Consider the following 24,494-nt stretch of genomic DNA (forward strand, 5'->3'; position numbering starts at 1 on the left):
AGTTTCCCATGCCGACATCACTATTTTGCAGGTCTTGCTATTTTTGTATCAAACTGATCAAACTGAAATCAGTTTGAGACAAAGTGATTTTTCAGTCATGGAACAACATTTTGCGATCCTCAATCAAGCCTGAAGTCCCATTACCAAGAAAACTTACTATGTAAACACAAATTTACTACTTTTCATTCATACGGCGCAGAATGTAGTTTGGCATGAAATCGTTGTTCCCCCTTGGAAAAATAATGTTGGATCTGTCCTGTTGGCTGTTGCTTGGCAGTTATTGCGTAATTAACGACTGCCAGTTTGTTTCTAATGTCTGCCCTAATGATTTAGATTTGTGCCCAGAAAGGCCTATTACCTACTTCTTGGCTAGAATGAGACACTCTTTTAGAAGTTAATTTCTCAACAGAACGATCGTACTAGTATTGTACAGCTGACACATTAAATCGTCGATGTGAACGGAAATGGGTCACCATCATCGTAAAAGGACAAAATATAGTGAAATAAACATAACGAATTCAACATTTTTCCAGAGATTTTTATTAACAAGATCAAATCGACGAACCTCTTTCTGCGTGTTTTGAACATTTAGTTTGAAACATATGTATTTTTATATTGAAAACATACGCACGACATTCTGACGTTTTATATTCTGACTGATTACACATAATAGTTTTTTCTGTTTTTCTATCTCAGACTGCTAATTGTGTTACATCCAGAATGATTGTGTCCAAGTTGTTTATAAGTGTAAAGTTTATCTTTATTCTGGCGTGATCTGAATCTCACCATCTCTCCCTTCGGGTTCCCTTCATTTCCATCTTCAAACAACACACGTGTTTATCTACGTGTCTCATCTCTTTGATCACATGTGCGTTGTTAACCTTTTCGCTCTCTAATAGAACCAACTGCTACATCGTTTCTCATGTATCACCACCATCCCGCCCGATGGCGTTGCGTTGATACTTGCTAGAAGCGCCATAATGTCGCTGCAAGGTTTTCCTCCTTTGGATGTTAATGTTTATTTAAAATCCCACTTTCCATAGAAATAGCCCATTTTCAGTTTGGAACAACTCTTTTAAGCCACTTCCAAACGACAACGACGAAATTCCCTCTCTTCTCGGCGTTCTTCGACCCAAATTCAGTCGCACTAACTAGGAGGAACAAGACATAAATTCTTCGTCATCGTCACACCGGGGATTCCTCTCGTCATCATCGCCCGAACAGAAAGAACGAAAAAAAAAGCGAGTGAACCTTTTCTTCTCTTGTTCATCGGAAGCCGACTGGGCGATAAACATAAACATTTCCCATTCAGATGAAACGAGAAGAAAAAACACACCCGAACTGAATCAGAATTAATGTAAAAACTTTTGAAGAGGTCCCCCCGCTGCATCCCACCTACCTCCTGTACGCCACAGTCGCATTTGTCAACCACACACAGTTTCAAAAGAAGTGATTTAGTTATGCTTTTGGAAAATCGCTTCCCACTTCCTCCTGTTACAGAACAGCATTCGTTGTTCGATGCGACGAACGACGATGCGATACGCCACAGATGAACAAACTTCGGGAATTCAATCTAAAAACAATAATTTTTATAACTCAATTAACCGTGGGAACAGTTGCAGCAGGGACCCTCTACCTCTCATGCTCATGTTCGCGCGCGCGTTTACTCTTCTCGGCATCCGTCGCCCGTCGTGTTGGAATCTGGATGCTGTCGCTCGATGTAGGGGGTGACGGTGTTAAATGGTTCCTAACGGAAGGCATCAAGCTTCATGAATGTCAAAATGTTTCTTGTCCCATTCTTGTCTCGTTCTTGTCCCATTCTTGTCCCATACTTGTCCCATTCTTGTTCCATTCGTGTTCCATTCCTGTCCCATTCTTGTTCCATTCGTGTTCCATTCTTGTCCCATTCATGTCCCATTCTTGTCCCAATCTTCTCCCAATCTTGTCCCAATCTTGACCCAATCTTGTCCAAATGTTGTCCCAATCTTGTCCCATTCTTGTCCCATTCTTGTCCCAATCTTGTTCCAATCTTGTCCCAATCTTGTACCATTCTTGTCCCATTCTTATCCCATACATGTCCCATTCTTGTTCCTTTCGTGTTCCATTCCTGTCCCATTCTTGTCCTATTCTTCTTCCATTTTTGTCCCATTCTTGTACCATTCTTGTCCCATTCTTATCCCATACATGTCCCATTCTTGTTCCTTTCGTGTTCCATTCCTGTCCCATTCTTGTCCTATTCTTCTTCCATTTTTGTCCCATTCTTGTACCATTCTTGTCCCATTGTTGTCCCATTGTTGTCCCATTTTTGTCCCATTGTTGTCCCATTGTTGTCCCATTGTTGTCCCATTGTTGTCCCATTGTTGTCCCATTGTTGTCCCATTGTTGTCCCATTGTTGTCCCATTGTTGTCCCATTGTTGTCCCATTGTTGTCCCATTGTTGTCCCATTGTTGTCCCATTGTTGTCCCATTATTGTCCCATTGTTGTTCCATTGTTCTCCCATTGTTGTCCCATTGTTGTCCCATTGTTGTCCCATTGTTGTCCCATTGTTGTCCCATTGTTGTCCCAATCTTGTCCCATTCTTGTCCCATTGTTGTCCCATTGTTGTCCCATTGTTGTCCCATTGTTGTCCCATTGTTGTCCCATTGTTGTCCCATTGTTGTCCCATTGTTGTCCCATTGTTGTCCCATTGTTGTCCCATTGTTGTCCCATTGTTGTCCCATTGTTGTCCCATTGTTGTCCCATTGTTGTCTCATTGTTGTCCCATTGTTGTCCCATTGTTCTCCCATTGTTGTCGAATTGTTGTCCCAATCTTTTCCCATTCTTGTCCCATTCCTGTCCCATTCCTGTCCCATTCTTGTCCCATTCTTGTCCTATTTTTGTTCCATTGTTGTCCCATTGTTGTCCCATTGTTGTCCCATTCTTGTCCCATTCTTGTCCCATTCTTGTCCCATTCTTGTCCCATTCTTGTCCCACTCTTGTCCCATTCTTGTCCCATTCTTGTCCCATTCTTGTCCCATTCTTGTCCCATTCTTGTCCCATTCTTGTCCCATTCTTGTCCCATTCTTGTCGCATTCTTGTCCCATTCTTGTCCCATTCTTGTCCCATTCTTGTCCCATTATTGTCCCATTCTTGTCCTATTCTTGTCCAATTCTTGTCCTATTCTTGTCCCATTCTTGTCTCATTCTTGTCCCATTCTTGTCCCATTCTTGTCCCATTCTTGACTCATTCTTGTCCCATTCTTGCCCCATTCTTGTCCCATTCTTGTCCCATTCTTGTCCTATTCTTGTCCCATTCTTGTCCCATTTTTGTCCCATTCTTGTCCCATTCTTGTCCCATTCTTGTCCGATTCTTGTCCGATTCTTGTCCGATTCTTGTCCGATTCTTGTCCGATTCTTGTCCGATTCTTGTCCGATTCTTGTCCGATTCTTGTCCGATTCTTGTCCGATTCTTGTCCGATTCTTGTCCGATTCTTGTCCGATTCTTGTCCGATTCTTGTCCGATTCTTGTCCGATTCTTGTCCCATTTTGTCCCATTCTGGTCACATTTTTGTTTCATTTTTGTTCCATTGTTGTCGAATTGTTGTCCCAATCTTTTCCCATTCTTGTCCCATTCCTGTCCCATTCCTGTCCCATTCTTGTCCCATTCTTGTCCTATTTTTGTCCCATTGTTGTCCCATTGTTGTCCCATTGTTGTCCCATTGTTGTCCCATTCTTGTCCCATTCTTGTCCCATTCTTGTCCCATTCTTGTCCCATTCTTGTCCGATTCTTGTCCGATTCTTGTCCGATTCTTGTCCGATTCTTGTCCGATTCTTGTCCGATTCTTGTCCGATTCTTGTCCGATTCTTGTCCGATTCTTGTCCGATTCTTGTCCGATTCTTGTCCGATTCTTGTCCGATTCTTGTCCGATTCTTGTCCGATTCTTGTCCGATTCTTGTCCCATTTTGTCCCATTCTGGTCACATTTTTGTTTCATTTTTGTTCCATTGTTGTCGAATTGTTGTCCCAATCTTTTCCCATTCTTGTCCCATTCCTGTCCCATTCCTGTCCCATTCTTGTCCCATTCTTGTCCCATTCCTGTCCCATTCCTGTCCCATTCTTGTCCCATTCTTGTCCTATTTTTGTCCCATTGTTGTCCCATTGTTGTCCCATTGTTGTCCCATTGTTGTCCCATTCTTGTCCCATTCTTGTCCCATTCTTGTCCCATTCTTGTACCATTCTTGTCCCATTCTTGTCCCATTCTTGTCCCATTCTTGTCCCATTCTTGTCCCATTCTTGTCCCATTCTTGTCCCATTCTTGTCCCATTCTTGTCCCATTCTTGTCCCATTCTTGTCCCATTCTTGTCCCATTCTTGTCCCATTCTTGTCCTATTCTTGTCCAATTCTTGTCCTATTCTTGTCCCATTCTTGTCTCATTCTTGTCCCATTCTTGTCCCATTCTTGTCCCATTCTTGACTCATTCTTGTCCCATTCTTGCCCCATTCTTGTCCCATTCTTGTCCCATTCTTGTCCTATTCTTGTCCCATTCTTGTCCCATTCTTGTCCCATTCTTGTCCCATTCTTGTCCCATTCTTGTCCCATTCTTGTCCCATTCTTGTCCCATTCTTGTCCCATTCTTGTCCCAATCTTGCCCCAATCTTGCCCCATTCTTGCCCAATTCTTGCCCAATTCTTGTCCCATTCTTCTGGTCTTCTGGTCTTGTGGTCTTCTGGTCTTCTTGTCTTCTGGTCTTCTGGTCTTCTGGTCTTCTGGTCTTCTGGTCTTCTGGTCTTCTGGTCTTCTGGTCTTCTGGTCTTCTGGTCTTCTGGTCTTCTGGTCTTCTGGTCTTCTGGTCTTCTGGTCTTCTGGTCTTCTGGTCTTCTGGTCTTCTGGTCTTCTGGTCTTCTGGTCTTCTGGTCTTCTGGTCTTCTGGTCTTCTGGTCCTCTGGTCTTCTGGTCTTCTGGTCTTCTGGTCTTCTGGTCTTCTGGTCTTCTGGTCTTCTGGTCTTCTGGTCTTCTGGTCTTCTGGTCTTCTGGTCTTCTGGTCTTCTGGTCTTCTGGTCTTCTGGTCTTCTGGTCTTCTGGTCTTCTGGTCTTCTGGTCTTCTGGTCTTCTGGTCTTCTGGTCTTCTGGTCTTCTGGTCTTCTGGTCTTCTGGTCTTCTGGTCTTCTGGTCTTCTGGTCTTCTGGTCTTCTGGTCTTCTGGTCTTCTGGTCTTCTGGTCTTCTGGTCTTCTGGTCTTCTGGTCTTCTGGTCTTCTGGTCTTCTGGTCTTCTGGTCTTCTGGTCTTCTGGTCTTCTGGTCTTCTGGTCTTCTGGTCTTCTGGTCTTCTGGTCTTCTGGTCTTCTGGTCTTCTGGTCTTCTGGTCTTCTGGTCTTCTGGTCTTCTGGTCTTCTGGTCTTCTGGTCTTCTGGTCTTCTGGTCTTCTGGTCTTCTGGTCTTCTTGTCTTCTTGTCTTCTTGTCTTCTTGTCTTCTTGTCTTCTTGTCTTCTTGTCTTCTTGTCTTCTTGTCTTCTTGTCTTCCTGTCTTATTGTCTTATTGTCTTCTTGTCGTCTTGTCTTCTTGCTCTTGTACCTCATATAATTCGACAGAGCCTTTTCACACCAATTCCCCCCAAGCGTAGTTGCCGGTTTCCACTTGGCACTGATGTTGGCACAAACTTGCGTCGCTCCTTCCCAATATTGGAATCCCTTTTTGAAATTCATTCATGGTTTTTGCTGGCGTTCCGTACCACTCCAGTCCAAAAAAGCGTATGTTTTCCACGGCTAAACAATTTCAGTTAGTCAGCTCAGCAGCGAACGGCGGAGCTCGGTAGCAGTGCAGTACGGTGGTGGAGACGGTGACGACAACGACGGTGGCGATGACACCGAAGAGGACGGAATGACAGCAATAACAAACATTTAAAACAGAGTCGAACAGACAATTGAAAGCCAGGGTGAAAACAGAACGGATTTAATTCGGCGCACAGCCGAAGCGATAACGAATGATGCGACCATTTGTTGGGAACAATGGGGGACAATTATGGAAATTGTGGTAAAAAATATGTGTTTTCACATTGAAACAAGAATGTCATAACCCAAGTAACATTTTGAAGAGCAATTAGTCTTGAGGAGGTTCCGAAAGCCGCCATAAAACCAAAATTCTGTAATTTTGGTTTTATGATGGTCATAATGTCCCCTATGAGTCCATTCGACTTTAAAATGTTGCTTGGGAAGATTTTTGAGCCTATTTTTCTACCACTTATCCCACTGTAACTTGCCACGGGGAAGGTTATATAGATCTTCCCAGACATTAAACGTAAGCGGGACTTTTTCCCTCCACGTTTGTTCTCACAGTTCTTGTGCTTGCTCGCCCATCCAGGCTCTCGTATTCTTTCTTAATGATAGTGAGATTGAAATAATTGTTTCGGAAGTTGAAGAACTTGAACGACCAACGAGGGAAGGCCAAAGCAACAACCGTCGAAAGCGGAAAGATTTATGGTAGTTTTGATCATGTTTTGCTGATGATAACCAGAATGTGGAGGGGTAACTGGAAAGAAGCAGGTTTCATCAGGGTCTACTCAGCTGTTGGCGGTAATTGATTAATGTTGGGTGCTGCTGCTTCTGGAGTTGGGAGAAGATGTGCAGACGAGACGTAGTCAAGTACCTAGCGTAGAAGCATTCTTTATCGGGAAATGGCACATCACTCTTATGTGATGAACACATAAGACAATAAGATGAGGTCCAGGAGGAAATTTTCTCGACAACTAACTCCTACAACTAAGAAGCAGGATGTGTCTCAATTGGAACGTCACTCCTGAAAAGAAAAGAAGGAAGAAACGTGGAAGTTTCACATCTTGACCCTTTTTTGTCAGACAAATTTCGTCTTATTGAATCTGCAACCTACTCACTGAAAAGATACTTTACTGTCGAGAGAGAGCTAACAGCATTAGGTCACGTCCAACACACAGCAGAACCCAAGAAGGAACACAAATTGAATATTGATGAGGGAATCATCGATAAACTCCCGTCGTCATCGGCGTTTGTACGTGCAATAGGCCCAATTCAAACCGTCTGATCCCCCGGTCTGAACCCACACGTCATTTCTCACTTGCGACAAAAAAAAAAAAAAAAGAAATTGCATGTGCGTCGCAAAACTCCCTTTGCTTGCGCCAGGGCACGTAATTCCCCAATCTGCCAATCAGACCACCATCGCACCGCACCGCACCGCATCGTCCTATCTGAGGAGTGGGCTCTTCTCTATACTACTGGCCTACATTTTTCCCTTTCGTTACTTCGTTCGTTTCGTTGTAAGGCTTTTGTCGTCTATACCGTACCGACCGCCATTCATACGACGATATTTAAATCGACTAAACATCCTGTCCGACACATCCGACACGGTTTCCTTCATCGTCATCCATCGGTTTTGCCCGCAGCCATTTCCGATACGTATCCACTCCTAGTGAGATGGTCGTATGTAGATTAGGGTGATCAAAAAAAAAAAAACACGATTTTTAAATGTGAAATATATTATAATAGTTGGGGGATTCCCCCTGGAATCTCGTGGAGATTCTTCCTAGAATCTCGTGAAGATTCCTCCTGGAATCTCGTGGAGATTCCTCCCGGAATCTCGTGGAGATTCCTCCCGAAATCTCGTGAAGATTCCTCCCAGAATCTCGTGGAGATTCCTCCCGGAATCTCGCGGAGATTTCTCCTGGAATCTCGTGGACATTTCTTCCGGAATCTCGTGGAGATTTCTCCCGAAATCTCGTGGAGATTTCTCCCGGAATCTCGTGGAGATTTCTCCCGGAATCTCGTGGAGATTACTCCCGAAATCTCGTGGAGATTTCTCCCGGAATCTCGTGGAGATTTCTCCCGGAATCTCGTGGAGATTTCTCCCGGAATCTCGTGGAGATTACTCCCGGAATCTCGTGGAGATTTCTCCCGGAATCTCGTGGAGATTCCTCCCGGAATCTCGTGGAGATTTCTCCCGAAATCTCGTGGAGGTTCCTCCCGGAATCTCGTGGATATTCCTCCTGGAATCTCGTGGATATTCCTCCTGGAATCTCATGAAGATTCCTCCTGGAATCTCATGGAGATTCCTCCTGGAATCTCATGGAGATTTCTCCTGGAATCTCATGGAGATTCCTCCTGGAATCTCATGGAGATTCCTCCTGGAATCTCATGGAGACTCCTCCTGGAATCTCATGGAGATTCCTCCTGGAATCTCGTGGAGATTCCTCTCGGAATCTCGTGGAGATTCCTCTCGGAATCTCGTGGAGATTCCTCTCGGAATCTCGTGGAGATTCCTCTTGGAATCTCGTGGAGATTCCTCTCGGAATCTCGTGGAGATTCCTCCCGGAATCTCGTGGAGATTTCTCCCGAAATCTCGTGGAGATTTCTCCCGAAATCTCGTGGAGATTTCTCCCGAAATCTCGTGGAGATTTCTCCCGAAATCTCGTGGAGATTTCTCCCGAAATCTCGTGGAGATTTCTCCCGAAATCTCGTGGAGGTTCCTCCCGGAATCTCGTGGATATTCCTCCTGGAATCTCATGGAGATTCCTCCTGGAATCTCATGAAGATTCTTCTGGAATCTCATGGAGATTCCTCCTGGAATCTCATGGAGATTTCTCCTGGAATCTCATGGAGATTCCTCCTGGAATCTCATGGAGATTCCTCCTGGAATCTCGTGAAAATTCCTCCCGGAATCTCGTGGAGATTCCTCCTGGAATCTCGTGAAGATTCCTCCCGGAATCTCGTGGAGATTTCTCCCGGAATCTCGTGGAAGTTCCTGCCGGAATCTCGTGGAGTTTTCTCCCGGAATCTCGTGGAGATTCCTCCTGGAATCTCGTGGAGATTCGTCCTGGAATCTCGTGGAGATTCCTCCTGGAATCTCGTGGAGATTCCTCCTGGAATCTCGAGGAGATTCCTCCCGGAATCTCGTGGAGATTCCTCCTGGAATCTCGTGGAGATTCCTCCTGGAATCTCGTGGAGATTCCTCCTGGAATCGCGTGGAAATTAATCCTGGAATCTCGTGGAGATTCCCCTGGAATTTGTGGAGATTACTCCTGGAATCTCGTGGAGATTCCTCTTGGAATCTTGTGGAGATTCCTCTTGGAATCTCGTGGAGATTCCTCTTGGAATCTCGTGGAAATTCCTCTTGGAATCTCGTGGAGATTCCTCCTGGAATCTCGTGGAGATTCCTCCTGGAATCTCGTGGAGATTCCTCCTGGAATCTCGTGGAGATTCCTCCTGGAATCTCGTGGAGATTCCTCCTGGAATCGCGTGGAAATTTATCCTGGAATCTCGTGGAGATTCCCCTGGAATTTGTGGAGATTACTCCTGGAATCTCGTGGAGATTCCTCTTGGAATCTTGTGGAGATTCCTCTTGGAATCTCGTGGAGATTCCTCTTGGAATCTCGTGGAAATTCCTCTTGGAATCTCGTAGAGATTCCTCCTGGAATCTCGTGGAGATTCCTCCTGGAATCTCGTGGAGATTCCTCCTGGAATCTCGTGGAGATTCCTCCTGGAATCTCGTGGAGATTCCTCCTGGAATCTCGTGGAGATTCCTCCTGGAATCTCGTGGAGATTCCTCCTGGAATCTCGTGGAGATTCCTCCTGGAATCTCGTGGAGATTCCTCCTGGAATCTCGTGAAGATTCCTCCTGGAATCTCGTGGAGATTCCTCCTGGAATCTCGTGGAGATTCCTCCTGGAATCTCGTGGAGATTCCTCCTGGAATCTCGTGGAGATTCCTCCTGGAATCTCGTGGAGATTCCTCCTGGAATCTCGTGGAGATTCCTCCTGGAATCTCGTGGAGATTCCTCCTGGAATCTCGTGGAGATTCCTCCTGGAATCTCGTGGAGATTCCTCCTGGAATCTCGTGGAGATTCCTCCTGGAATCTCGTGGAGATTCCTCCTGGAATATCGTGGAGATTCCTCCTGGAATCTCGAGGAGATTTCTCCTGGAATCTCGAGGAGATTCCTCCTGGAATCTCGAGGAGATTCCTCCTGGAATCTCGAGGAGATTCCTCCTGGAATCTCGAGGAGATTCCTCCTGGAATCTCGAGGAGATTCCTCCTGGAATCTCGAGGAGATTCCTCCTGGAATCTCGTGGAGATTCCTCCTGGAATCTCGTGGAGATTCCTCCTGGAATCTCGTGGAGATTCCTCCTGGAATCTCGTGGAGATTCCTCCTGGAATCTCGTGGAGATTCCTCCTGGAATCTCGTGGAGATTCCTCCTGGAATCTCGTGGAGATTCCTCCTGGAATCTCGTGGAGATTCCTCCTGGAATCTCGTGGAGATTCCTCCTGGAATCTCGTGGAGATTCCTCCTGGAATCTCGTGGAGATTCCTCCTGGAATCTCGTGGAGATTCCTCCTGGAATCTCGTGGAGATTCCTCCTGGAATCTCGTGGAGATTCCTCCTGGAATCTCGTGGAGATTCCTCCTGGAATCTCGTGGAGATTCCTCCTGGAATCTCGTGGAGATTCCTCCTGGAATCTCGTGGAGATTCCTCCTGGAATCTCGTGGAGATTCCTCCTGGAATCTCGTGGAGATTCCTCCTGGAATCTCGCGGATATTCATCCTGGAATCTCGCGGAGATTCCTCCTGGAATCTCGTGGAGATTCCTCCTGGAATCTCGCGGAGATTCCCCCTGGAATCTCGTGAAGATTTTTCCTAGAATCTCGTGGAGATTTCCCCTGCTGGAATCTCGTAGAGATTCCTCCTGGAATCTCGTGGAGATTCCTCCTGGAACCTCGTGAAGTTTCCTACTGGTATCTCTTGGAGATTCCTCCAGGAATGTAGATGAGATTTCTTCTGGAATCTCATGGAGAATACTTTTGAAATATCGTGGAGATTCCTCCAGAAATTTCGTGGAGATTCCTCCTGAAGTTTCCTACTGGTATTTCGTGGAGATTCCTCCAGGAATCTAGAGGAGATTTCTTCAGGAATCTCATGGTGAATACTTATGAAATATCGTGGAGATTCCTCCAGAAATTTCGTTGAGATTCCTCCTGGAATCTTGAGGAAAATCCTCCTGTAACCTCGTGGGGATTCCCCCTAGAATAATGGTTCTCACGGAACACCCTAATGCAAGTAGGTTTCTGTGTCAAAGTACCTATCGGTGTGCGGTCCTTTTTCAATCGCTTTTTTACATGTGAAATGTTACGGACGTGCGGAGTCATACTGGAGGCGTTCCATCCGAGTGGTGGTGATGATGGTGGCGGTGGACCGGAAGGGACAAACAGGCGATTTGTCGGTTTCAATTTTCGACATTTTTCCACGTTGATTCATTTCCACAGTTGGGCTAGGAACGAAGGGACCTCAACGATCAAGGCCGTTGGATGCGACTGAGAATGCGTGTTGTTGAGCCAGTTCATGTGTCGTGTCGTAATAGAAGACACTAATGGGCGATCCTTTTTGGCAGACGTGTTCCGTCGAAATAAGCTACACGCGATGTTTTGAGGTGTCAATCAGGCTCAGCACGGTGAGAGAAGTCGGGTTCAATCTAGTACTATTTGCGAAGGCTGGGGTTCAGTACAGGATTGGAATTGCATTGCGTGCGGCTGTCGTTATCAGGATCAGGAACGAAGCGCAGTGCGATACGATATGCGGTGAAGTAATTGTCTGATGGTTCCATGTGATTGATGCCCGTTTTGCGGGTGAGCGAGCTATTTACACCGTCTGGCTGCGTTAAACGGTTTGTTATGCGGTGGGAATCCTTCCTGCTGATGGTGTCAGAAGGTGTCAAGCGAAAAACAATGTAGTTGCAGTATGATTAAATTAATTGTTTATTTTTAGTAGCAGGTGTTATTATGCTGAAACTGGAATATTGAAAGGTGGTTTATTTGGTTTTTAGATAAGACCAAGGATCTATGACCAAAAAGTATTAAATTTGTTGGATGCAAAGCGGCATGCCAGTGTTCGTTGAAGTGCTGCTTCCACCATTCAATATGTTTATTGTTTTATATCAATATGTAATTGATCAATATTAAATGCACGTTATTATATCTTACTTGATGATTGATGCTCAATGGTCTGCAACTCGTAGCGGTGAGTTTACGCCGAATGAACTATTCGCCTCCACTGCTCTCGGTCCTGGGCCAATCGCTTCCAGTCACCCTGGACGTTTAGAGCCCTTAGGTCCTCCTCAACTGCAAAAGGCCAACGTGTGCGCGGCCTTCCACGAAGTCGACGGTCCCTTTCTGCTTCTCTGCTGAATATGATTTTAGCTTGTCGATCCTCCGGCATACGAGCTACGTGCCCAGCCCACCGCAGCATGCCGTGTTTTTTTCGCTTCACTGTATTCATCTCAGCTGGTTTCGCAGACCAAAAAGACCCGATTCGCAGCTGCAATTCGTCTTTTCACCTCGCGGGTATCATCATTATCGCACGTTACTAGAGTAACAAGATAAACAAATTCGTCCACAACATCAAACTTTTCACCAGCTAGCACCACTTTGTCACCACTACCACGGCCGAACCGACGTTTACACCACCAGCAATCATATAGATGGTCTTTGTGGTGTTAATCGTTAGTCCAATCCTTGCAGTCTCCCTTTTAAGAGGTATGAACGCCTCTTCCACGGCCCGACGGTCGACCCCGATGATGTCGATATCATCCGAGAAGCCCAGGACCATATGCGACCTCGTGGTAATGGTTCCGCTCCTTTGCACACCAGCTCTCCTTATCACTCCTTCCAACGCGATGTTGAACAGTAAGTTCGTTATCATTGGCGTATCTAGGATTTTTTCCTAGGGGGTGCCTAGGGGGTGCTTTTTTGTAAAAGGTGTTACCGATCGACCCTCAATTTCTTTGCATAATGATATACTGCGTCGCGGGAAAAATTAACCCGCAAATTGAAACGCGCTATATTTTAAAGAACAGATTAAAAAAATCGAACCGTTGTACTGATTTAACACTATCCCGTCATGTGAGGTTTAAAAACTCGATTGCGTATAATACATGGAATTTGTATTTTTAGTTTGAACTTAACAATCATCGTGACAATCCTTTTTTTGTGGATTGAAAACAATCAGGTCCATAAGAATACATTTTCAGAGCAGTTATTAGAAGTGTAAATCTCTGAAACTATGAAACATCCCCAAATTTGCGTTAATTTGTATTTATCGTGAAATCCTCTTTTCTTTATTGCATGATAACAATCCTTATAAAAAAAAGTTTTCAAGAACAATTGTAAGAGTTATGAATACTTAAAATTGCAAAATCAGGATAAATTTTTGCATTAACGGCGATAGCGTTTTTGTTTAATTCGTTGCACACTACCCCTTGGACATGAAAATACTTTTACAGAGAAATTGTGAGTATGAGCTTGAGCTTGAGCTTGATTGACCGCCCGTGGATGCTACTCCAGTATCGCCAGACCAGCTACACTCACACAAGGACCAATGAGATAACTGCCGGGGACTAGCAGGCATCTTCAGTGTGTGAGCGTTGGTGATCTTCTATTTTTAGGCGACAATGGCGCCTGCCACGTCAGGTTGCTGGTCATTGTGGGGAAGGGGTAAGGAAGTGATGATTGCAATCGTTTGTATCCACATCTGGCCGAATATACCTCTGCGCCAGCACAAACTCATGCGGATGTTGGAGTGTTGGTGGGAATGGGTTGGCAGAAGGTTCACACATTGGTTTGTGGATATCAGGGGAAGGTGATAGAATTGTGAGTTTTTATTATTTTGCAGATGTGCGGCACAGTTCGCTTGATTGCATAACTTGTAGGCGTTTTTCTGATAGGATTGTGAGACACTGTGCTGTGAAAGTTTGGAAGGAAGGGAAACGGCTTTTTCAACCCGTTTCTGTTCTAGCGACGGCTATGAACATGTTTATATACATGAGTTGTACCTATATGTAGAGAGCAGAGAGAAAGTTTATAGAAAGATACAAAGTAGGAGGAAAGGGACGGGCCAGGGGTTGAACCCAGGACCTTCTGCATATAAATCAGAAGCGGTAGCCACTACACCACCAAGCCCGTCGTTTTACAGAGAAATTGTGAGTATGATTCTTAAAACTCCAAAATGTAAACTCGATTATCCTGAGTTCCGTTCTGAAGCTTCACGAACATATTATCAATTTAGTTGAAACCCGAAATTTGGTACGAGCGAACTTCGATTTTTCTCTTCGGGATTCTGATACTCGCACCAAATTCCGATTTCGACGATCTTAGTATATCTGGTGAACGAAATGCTGTATAAAGCTGAAGTTTTGACTTACGTAAAGCCAACATTGTAGTAATCAGTAAAAATTTCAGTTTCGTTAATTTCGAATACACAAGAATTTTGTGTTTTTGGTAAAACATTCTTTTGGTAATTCCTCAGGGAATATTTCTGGCAATTGTTTTGCAATTTATTTCATTTAAGATTTCTTTTGTAAATCTCTCAGTAATTCCTTTGGATTTGGCAAATTCCTTCGGTTATATCTTTGGTTCTCTTCCGGCAATTTATTTAAGAATTTATTTGATACTAAACACCTTCACGCATCCTCTGAAAATTTCATCGTCGGTACCATTAGAAGTTCTTTTATACATCGTTATCATAATTGTAATGCATATTCTTTAGAAAATTTCTTGCACATTTCTTCAGTAATTGTGATAGGAAATCTTGCAGCAGATGGTTTCGGAATACCTTCGGCATTTCCGATGTTACTTGCATTGAAGATTTATTTGGGAATTCCATCAGCAATTCCTTTGCAAATTTTGGAAGCTTCGATTATTACTTTGGGTATTTCTTCGGTAACTTCTTTGGAAATTGATCCGGCAAATTTCTTAAAGATTTCCTTCGGGAACTTATTTGAAAAAAAATCTTTGGCGGTTCTATAAAATTCTTGCACGATGATCCTACGGCAATTACTTTTGGAATTGTTTCCAATTTTTTTCAGAAATGCCTCTGATGATTTCGAAAAATTCTTTAAAAAGCCCTTATATTTTCTTCACGTGTTTCTCTGGTGATTCTTATATGAATTCTTTTGACAACTACTTTGAAAGTTCTAAGGTAATTTTGATGGATTTTTTTTTCGGTAATTTCTTTTCAGGAAGTTTTTCATGAATTTTATATGATATTCTTTGAGTAAACCCAGTTGAGAATTTCTTCTTCTTCTTCTGTATGGCTCTACGTTCCCACTGGAACTTGGCCTGCCTCTCTCCAACTTAGTGTTCTTTGAGCACTTCCACAGTTATTAATTGAAGGGCTTCCTTTGCCAGCCATTGCATGAATTTGTATCTTGTGAGGCAAGCACAGTGATACACTATGCCCAGAGAGTCGAGAAAATTTTCCCGACCAGAACGGGAATCGAACCCGCCATCTCCGGATTGGCGATCCATAGTCTTAACCACTAGGCTAACTGGAGACCCAGTTAAAAATTTATGAATTTCCAATTAAGAAATTTTTGGGAATCATTAAGGAATAAAAATATGATCACGATAAAATTGCCTGAAAAAAAAAAATGCAAAACAACTGAAAAACAATGCTGAAAAAATTAGTATGGCCATTTAAATTATAGAAAAAAAAAAATCCAAAAAAATGCAGATTAAATTCCAATGAAACTACCGTAGAAATTTTCAAAAACAAACAACCATGCCGAGCAAACGCTCAAAGTTATGGCCATACTGTGGTCTGGCGAGTACAAAGTCGTTCGAATCCCATCAGAACGCGATTTTTTTTCACAAATTCATTTCTCAATTTACTAGTTTCTCCCTCACATTCCCATAGGATTTCACTGGAGATTTCTCTAGTAGCACCTCCTGGGTTTTCTCTGGAAATTTAAACTATTTTCGAAATTTGTTAGGGATTTCTCTAGAGATTTGTTTTGGGATTCCTTCAGCTGTAATTTTTTGAGGAAGGCCAAGAGGTGTTCCAAGAGCAGAGGTGGGTAGGCTTGTCGTTAACCGTTAACACATTTCGGACGAACGTTTGCCTCTATTTCCGCAAAGGTCCCATAAAAGTTCACTATCAATGTTCTCCAATCTGCATGTGATGTGTACCTTTCTATTGATGGAAAAAAAAATCAATTTGAACTTTTAGTTTTCGAGTTATTAAGAGACGAACGCAGTTTAACGGTTGACGGTTAATGACAACTATTCGTTAACCTTTAAATTGCGTTTGCCACTCAATAACTAGAAAACTTCAAGTTCAAATTAATCTTTTTTCACCTCAGTAAAAAGATATACCTCACTTGCAGATTGGAGAACATTTAAAGTGAACTTTTAAGTGACCTTGGCGAAAATTGAGGCAAATGCTCGTCCGAAATACATTAACGGTTAACGGCAAGCGTGCCCACCACTGTCCAGGAGTAATACCATGATTAATTTCTAGAGTAATCCATGAATAAAAACTCAAGAGGACTTGAAGAGGAGAATTAAAGACATTTCTGGAAGTATCCGAGGAAAACTGCCTAGAAGAATCCCAGCAAGAATGCCAGGAGAAATCCCTAGAGGGATTGCTGCAAGTATCACAGTAAAAATTTCTGGAGGGATGCATTCCTGAAACATAAGAAGCAGCAGGAATTGCTTATGGAATCCCAGGAGGAATTCCTGGATGAAAGTCAAGAGGAGTTCCTGGAGGAACCCCATGAGAAATTTATGAGAGAATCCTTGGATAAAATGTCTTGGATAAAAATTCCTGGAGGAATTACCGGAGAACTTCTGAAAAAATCACAGGAAAAATATCAGGAGGTATTCTTAGAGTCATTTTGGGATGTATCATTGTAGAAATATCAGCAGAAATTCTAGACGGACTTGCTTGAAGAAATTTCTTATACAGGAATTTCTGGAGAAACCCCACCAGAAATGCCTGGGGAATCCAAAGGAAATAATCCTTGGAATATCTACAGAAGTTCCTGCAAGAATCGGTAGAGGTTTTCTTAAAGAATCTATAGAGAAGGTCCTGAAGGAATCGCAGGAGGAATTTCTGACGGAATATTAGGAAGATTTCCCGGAAGAATTCCATCCATAATGCTAGGATAAATTCGTATAGGAATCACTAGAAGAATTTCTGTACATATCATAGTACGAGTTTCTGGAGGAATCACTGGGAGAACCGCAGGAGGAGTTGTTTGAGGTATTCTTTGAGAAAGGCCAAAAGGATTCTCTGCAGGAACTCCATGGGGAATTTCTGAAGGCATCTTTGGAGAAATCCGTGGTTGAAGAACCGAAGGAATTTCTGCAAGAATTCCAGGAAGCTTTTCCGAAAAAAAATACCAGCAAAGAAGCCGAGGGAAATGAGAATCCGGAGCATAATTTCTGAAGTACCATACTTGGAATTTCAGGAAGAAGAATTCCGGGAGAAGTAATTTCTATAGAAATTCTACAATCAGGAGGAATGCCGGGGGTATCCTAAGAGAAGTTCCTCTAACAAATTTCTGGAGGAATACCTACAGTTTTCCTTGAAAGAATCGTTGGAAGTATACTGGAGCAATCTTTGGAGGAATCTCAGGAAGGCTTCCCGAAAGTATTGCAGCAAGTTAGTATGCCAGGAGAAATTTCTAGAAGTATTTCTAAAGGAGTCCTATTGGATATTGCTTGGAGAATTCCAGCTGGAATTCATGGAGGAATGTCAATAGAAGTTCTTGGAGAAATCCCCTATGGAATTTCTGGAAGAACCTCTGGGAGAAGTCCTGGATAAATCCTTGGAGAAATCTCTGAAGTATTCACTGAAAGGATTTTCAGAAAAATCCCAGTGAGATTTTTCGCAAAAAAAATCCCTAGTAGAATTCCTGAAGGTACCATAGTAAAATTTTTTGAAGGAGTTCTAAGAGAAATTGCTGGAAGAAACGCAGTAGGAGTTGCTTGAGAAATCCTAGCCACAATTGGGTTTTCAAATTTTGAAAAATGTATCGATTTTTTATTTTACGAAGGAGCGCCTTTTTCAGAGCCACTATGATTTTTTCTGTTCAAACTTTATTTTGACACCTTTCATCAATTTCAAAGAGGTTCTTTATATCACATTTTGACAGCTGGGCAACAACTGGGCAGCTCCGCCCAGTACAAAATGGAACGACCGGTGAATCGACAAATCGCCTTCATACAAATTTCAATTGAATTTTTGAATAGGTCCTCCTCTCTCCTCTTCTTGGCGAGAATTTTTGAATAGGTCCCCGGGCTACAAAATTCATGAAAATTTGGATTTCGGCTCAGTTTGGCGTGTACATTCAGAATATGGAATTATATCAACACCCCTTAAAAGTCAATTTCCGGAGGAAGGCTAATATTAGCTCTTGGAGGAATTCAATGAGGAATATCTGGAAGAATCTCTGAATAAAATCTCCATCGGAATTCCTGGAAGAATCACCGGAGGAACTTCTGGAAGGATCCCAGGAAGATTGTCTTGAATAATCCCACCGGGAATTCATGAAGGAATCCCAATAGAAATTTTAAGAGGAATCCCTAGGATAATTACGAGAAGTATCATAGTAAAAATTTCCAAAGAAATTCTAGGAGAAATGACTGGATCAATCTCTGCAGAAATTTCTAGTATGTACAACCCCATCAGGACTGCCTAGAGAAAGCTAAGGGAAGTTCATTGAAGAAATATCGGGAGGAATCCATAAAGGAAACCTAGAGAAATCACCAAGGGGTATGCAACTCTAAACTTTCGGTAGTAGACAAAAGTACTAGAAAATACTAGGAAATACTAAGCAAATATGTTGAGCAAAGCAGGCCGGTTGCTTTGATGATATGCGAGAAAACCGATACTCTTTTCGATGAAATGTCATCTGCTTGTACAAGAAATCGATGGTTTGAGTTCCTGACTGCAATATGAAAATTCCCTTTCCCGTTTAGGGGAACTAAATTCAATCAATCAATTTATTTGGAGCTGAGTCCACAATAACTGCTAAGGCTGGGTTTCGTGTACTAGAGACTGGGTGGAGGTTATTAGCCTCTTCCCAGCATTCCTCGTGGCACCGACCGCGAACTGCAAGTATTCTGACGTAAGATATCTATAGTCCACGGTGTGTCTGGTAGAACAAAATTATTTAAAAAAAATCGGTATCGCTAAGACACCCACCAAACGAAAGCCGAAGGTCCCACCTTTCATTTGAGGCTAAAACAAGAAAGTTCTATCGGCGGTCCTAGAACATTTTTTTTTTCAAAAATTTATTACTATAAGGACACATTCCACGCACTTCTATACCGCGGTTTTTGAACTTCATTGAACGATATTTCCAGGCTCCTGCTGTCGATTTTGATTCTTTTTGCATTAAAATGAAGATAATTACCTATATTCTTCTAATAGTACCTGAAACTTTGAAAACTGCTTCTAGAAAGTAGCAAATTTCTTGGCGTTCGGTCAAAATTCGTAATTTTTTGCGATGGTGTCCCGTTACGCTGTATTTCTTGTTTTCTTTCGAAGTACAAAGGTCCAATTTCCAATTAGAAAGCATAAACTGAATCTTCTATCCAAATCTGATCGTTTGATATGCTGTTTGGTATGTATATGACAACATATCAATTTTTGGAAGCAAAAGTTTGATTCTCGCTCAAAACGTAACGCGTGGAATGTGTCTAAGACTTGCATTTTCTTCCTTTCAACCTTGAGTGTAACCCAATGGGCTCGTATGAGGTCGCTCATTAGTAACGTATCATATTAATAGAGTAAACGGTAAAAACATATTCAAAATTTTCCATACAAAATGTTTTCTAGATAAGTGTAAAAAAATATTTAACGGAGTTGTAATAGAATTTTACCAATATTTAGGTATATGTGTTAACCATCTTCTCCTTACTGACATGTAGAAGAAGTTATTTCGACTGTCATTCTCCTCGTTTTTATCGACAGTGCCAAATGTTCGAAAAGTTTTACAGTCGTAGTAGGCCATGACTTGGATGTCAATAAAAATATAACGACCAACAAAGTAGCTCGGATAAAATGACCACGTTCCATTATAGGCCGGTATACGTTCATTTTGTGCCCCTTTCTGGTACTTGTAAAAGCATTTTTCGCTAATTTGAAGGATTGCTGTGTAGTATAGCATTAGGTACTAAGGACAGTTGTTGAAATCCCAAAATGGCCGCCACAATGGCCGATTTTGGCACCTACTGGCCACACCTGAGCGCATAAATCTCTTCGTAAACAAACTTAGCGCACCTGATCTTCTTATTTTAAGCTGAGCAAGGGCAGAATAATAAAATTCACTGTTGTTTGAAGCTTGCTTCTCCAGATTTGTGCGTCTGAAGTTCTTATGCAATTTTGAAGCGGGATTTCATGACGTTTGTCCTTAAATCATGAAAAATAAAGGAAATTCAATTTCAACATGAGCTTGCTCCAAACTTTTAGAGAAACAACTATGACATGAAATCATTAAGTCACGATGAAAACCGTACCAAGGTGTGCGTGCTGTGTTCGAAGAAGCTTTTTCTGCAACCATCAATATCATCGAAGGTAGTTGATATTCACAGATTTAGATATTTGTTTTAGATGACTGAGCATACAAATAAAAGACAGAATAAAATAGAAAAGTCCCAATTTGTTTTTATTTGTATTAGCAGGTTATTGAGATTATCGATCAACTTTTTCTGAAATATACCAGATATAGAAGTTAGTATTATCCCACGATAATATATCGCAATTACTCATTTAAAGTTTATTCGTTCAATGATGAGATCATACCCTTTAGAATTACTCTCTTTATATATATATATATATATATAATTTGAGTCTTCTACGCAGAGTATTGATATTTGCTGTAATTGCGAAATATGTAGTGCTGCAAGAACTACAGTTTCTTCTTTATTTAAGAGCAAACGCGGCAGACCTAGCACTACTACCGATGATGCAAAAAGATAGTGCTCGTTGCAGTTCTGCTAAAGACTCAAAAGGGAGATTTCATGTTTGCATTGAAAGTGTAATCACTGTACTCCATTCTCCTGCAGTAGTACAGTAAATACATTTTTGATACGAAAATATCAGTATTGGACGAGAAAACCCCTTAAGATTTTTCAATGATTATGTTAATGACGGCCTTGAGAATAAAAAAATCTTGGATAACAAATAGATATTATGAAAAAGTACTCATTTTATCAAAAAACAAAATAAATCAATGCAATTTTTATTTAAGTTTTGCTCCATTATGCGATGCGATTTGACGTTTGCCTAGCACGCACACTTTTATACATGTCTCCTGTAAGTTTCGTTTCTATCATTCAGCAACGTGTACACTTGCAAACATCAAAGCTATCGAACATTAGCACCTCTGGTGAAAGAATCGCGGAAATCAAACGAAATTTAAATTCATCGTTAAATGCGTGTGCCAAGCCCTATTGAAGAGTGTTGCGTATGTTTGTCTGTGCTTATATCGTGCATTGCTCAATAGAGAAAATAATAAAATTCTTTAAATAATTGAAAGTTTTGTCAAATGCATTCTATAAGAATGAACACGGTGATTTGATAATAATTACGAGTATTAGAACATGATGCGGTACACATGTAAATTGAAATTTGAACTCATCATGCCCACCTGCTTGAAACTATTACATTTTGACTGATTATCGTTTTTTTTTCTGCGACTGGAGCGGATGAGGTGAAGGCACTAAATAACAAACAATGCTTGACAACCGTCGTTGACAACGTTGGTTTGATTAGGAAATACTAAAAATACTACAAATACTAGTGATGTACTATTAATAGAGTTTAGAAAAAGTTTAGAGTTGCAGGCCCCTTGGAAATCACTGTATAAATGGATAGAGTTATTTCTGGAGCAATGCATGGATAATATCCAAAACGCCAAAACGTACAACTGGTATAAGTAATTCCGTGTGTGCTTAAGTTTTGTTCAAATGTGCGATTCATAAATTTTGGAATTATTGTGTGAAGTTTTAACTTTTAGATGACTGTCAAGGAAAAATTCTAGGGGGTGCCGAATTTGTTCTAGGGGGCGCCAGGCACCCCTGGAACCCCCCTAGCTACGCCAATGTTCGTTATGATATCAGTATTTTGAAATTAAACATTGATCCACAATTCAAAACCTTCTTTGAAATATAATCGCTTCTTCTTCTTCTTCATTTTGGCTCTACGTCCCCACTGAGACTTGGCCACATGAGCACTTCCACAGTTATTAATTGAAGGGCTTCCTTTGCCTGCCATTGCATGAATTTGTACATTGTGAGGCAAGTACAATAATACACTATGCCCAGGGAGTCGAGAAATTTTTCCCGACCAGAACGGGAATCGAACCCGCCGTCTCCTGATTGGCGATCCATAGCCTTAACCATTAGGCTAACTGGAGACGTATAATCGCGCAGTGGCTAAATTTCACCACCGAACCACAATTTGTCAGTGCGCCAACAAATTAGTAGTCACTTGACCCTTATTCGCCACCAGTCGTGAATTTCGGCGCGAAAACAAACCCTCTGCCAAACAACCACTTAGGCGCTGAAAATCCCCACTACAGCTGCTCGTACTGCCGCCGGTCATTCCTAGAACAGCCAGAACTGATTCCAGCAATTGCTTTTACAAATTCAATCTGCTCGCATTGAATCTACCATAGTAGCAAGTGGCAGCCACGAGACCACACTCCATGCTATTTACTCGGTCAAGTAGTTTGTTTTCGTGAGTATTTACGTATCGCCATCGCCATGCCCTCCTACCTTTTGCACCCAGCAGCGAGGAAACCTCCACCAAAGGCAAAATCTTCTCCCCTGTTCGGCCGACAGCCCTGCGCTGCTGCCGTACTGGTCGTGTCAAAATGCAATTATCAAAATTGAAGTGTTTTTCTTTCACGGTGATGCTGGAGTTCCTCCTCGGTTGGCGCGTCACGCCACGCCATTTTACTGGGGGTAAACTTTTTGGCAGCCGTTCAAGTTCCACCGAACGACAATATTGCGGAGAACAATTGCAGAACTGAGTACGCGACAGTCGAAGTTCTCCTGGCCTGACTGTGCGAATCGAAACTTTCGCCTAGCTTTTGTTTTTTGGGCTTCTCTTCGGTTCTTGTGGTTCACAGTGGGTAGCTATTAGTAACGTGGAAAAAGCGCAGCACTTACACATGGCTGGAGAACCAGCCGGTGAAGGATGATTCTGTTGTTATTAAGGGGAAACTTTTCGTATAAATAACAGCAGAATAAACAGCAACGAAAATCGGTAGAGTGTCGGAGTGAGTGCGTCTTAAGGAAAAGTTGATCTTGGTGACACGTTGGTTTACGGTCTTTGGGGACATATTTTGGAGAAAAATGGTGAAAGAAATTCATTATTTTGGCTTTCCATGCCCTACGTGCAATTGAAGAGCATTCCTTTGCCTTGTGCAGTATAGCTGTCCCTTTATCCAAAAACTCTATGAAATGTCCATACTGAAATCGTTAGAAACTCCTAAAACCCACCAGAGACCCCACTGAAGCTATCCCTGTAATTTTTATTAAACTTCCACAACACTCTCTTTATACCACTTCTATGAAGCCTCCTTGGCTTTTGTTGCCTAATTTAGAGGGCATGAAATGAGGGAAATTTATGCAAAAATTAAGTCATTGCTTAAATTTCGGAATCTAGTTGGCTAGAACAGTTCTTGCTCCTAGAAATTTGAGATGGAGCCAAGGGGGTTCCCTGTGAGCCCAAAAAAGGAAGTTCCAAGGGGTTTCAGAAATGAATCAGCTGCTTGTTTCAGGAGAATTCAGGAGAGCAACTAAACTTACCTTACCGATCAGGCTAATGCCGGGGTGGCCTCTGTTGTACATAGCCGCCTCCATTCCACTCGGTCCATGGCTGTTTGTCTCCAGTTCCGCACTCTGCGTAGGGTCCGCAGATCGTCCTCCACTTGGTCGACCAACCTAGCTCGCTGCGCTCCACGTCTTCTTGTACCGGTCGGATGACTCTCGAGAACCATTTTAGTCGGGTTGCTATCCGACATCCTGATGACGTGACCCGCCCACCGTAGCCTCCCGATTTTCGCGGTATGGACGATGGTTGGTTCTCTCAGCAGCTGATGCAGCTCGTGGTTCATTCGCCTTCTCCAAGTCCCGTCTTCCATCTGTACTCCGCCGTAGATGGTAAGCAACACCTTCCGTTCGAAAACTCCAAGGGCGCGTTGGTCCTCTGCACGTAGGGTCCATGTTTCGTGCCCATAGAGGACGACCGGTCTAATCAGCGTTTTGTAGATGGTTAACTTCGTGTTACGGCGAACTTTATTCGATCGTAGAGTTCTGCGGAGTCCAAAGTAAGAACGATTTCCTGTCACAATGAGCCTCTGAGATTCTCTGCTGGTGTCGTTGTCGGCGGTCACCAGTGAGCCCAAGTACACGAATTCTTCAACCGCCTCGATTTCATCACCGTCGATATGAATTCGGGGTGGCGGGCGCGGTGATTCCTCCCTGGAGCCCTTTGCCATAATGTACTTTGTCTTCGACACATTAATGACTAATCCGATTCGTCTGGCTTCACTCTTTAGTCGGATGTACGTTTCCGCCATCGTCTCAAATTTACGAGCAATGATATCAATATCATCGGCGAAACCAAGCAGCTGAACGGACTTCGTGAAAATCGTCCCACTCGTGTTTATCCCCGCTCTTCGTATTACACCCTCCAAAGCAGCAAGCACGAA

At 42.7% G+C, this 24,494-nt stretch overlaps 2 protein-coding genes across 2 annotated transcripts in view; both read right to left on the reverse strand.

Moving 5' to 3' along the window:
• LOC109405617 (insulin-like growth factor-binding protein complex acid labile subunit) overlaps positions 1-24,494 on the reverse strand; it is a 433,323-nt gene that overhangs the window by 282,208 nt on the left and 126,621 nt on the right. The window lies entirely within an intron of this gene.
• On the reverse strand, positions 3,224-4,336 carry LOC134286072 (protein qua-1-like). The gene has a single exon (XM_062847639.1). The coding sequence runs from the start codon at positions 4,334-4,336 to the stop codon at positions 3,224-3,226; it is 1,113 nt and encodes a 370-aa protein (XP_062703623.1).

The sequence above is a fragment of the Aedes albopictus genome, chromosome 2 (assembly GCF_035046485.1).
Source record: "Aedes albopictus strain Foshan chromosome 2, AalbF5, whole genome shotgun sequence".
NCBI lineage: Eukaryota > Metazoa > Arthropoda > Insecta > Diptera > Culicidae > Aedes > Aedes albopictus.

Bases quoted from the DNA above. Each gene is read 5' to 3' on its own strand.
- LOC134286072 (XM_062847639.1), bottom strand. From the start codon at position 4,336: ATGGGACAAGAATGGGACAAGAATGGGACAAGAATGGGACAAGAATGG.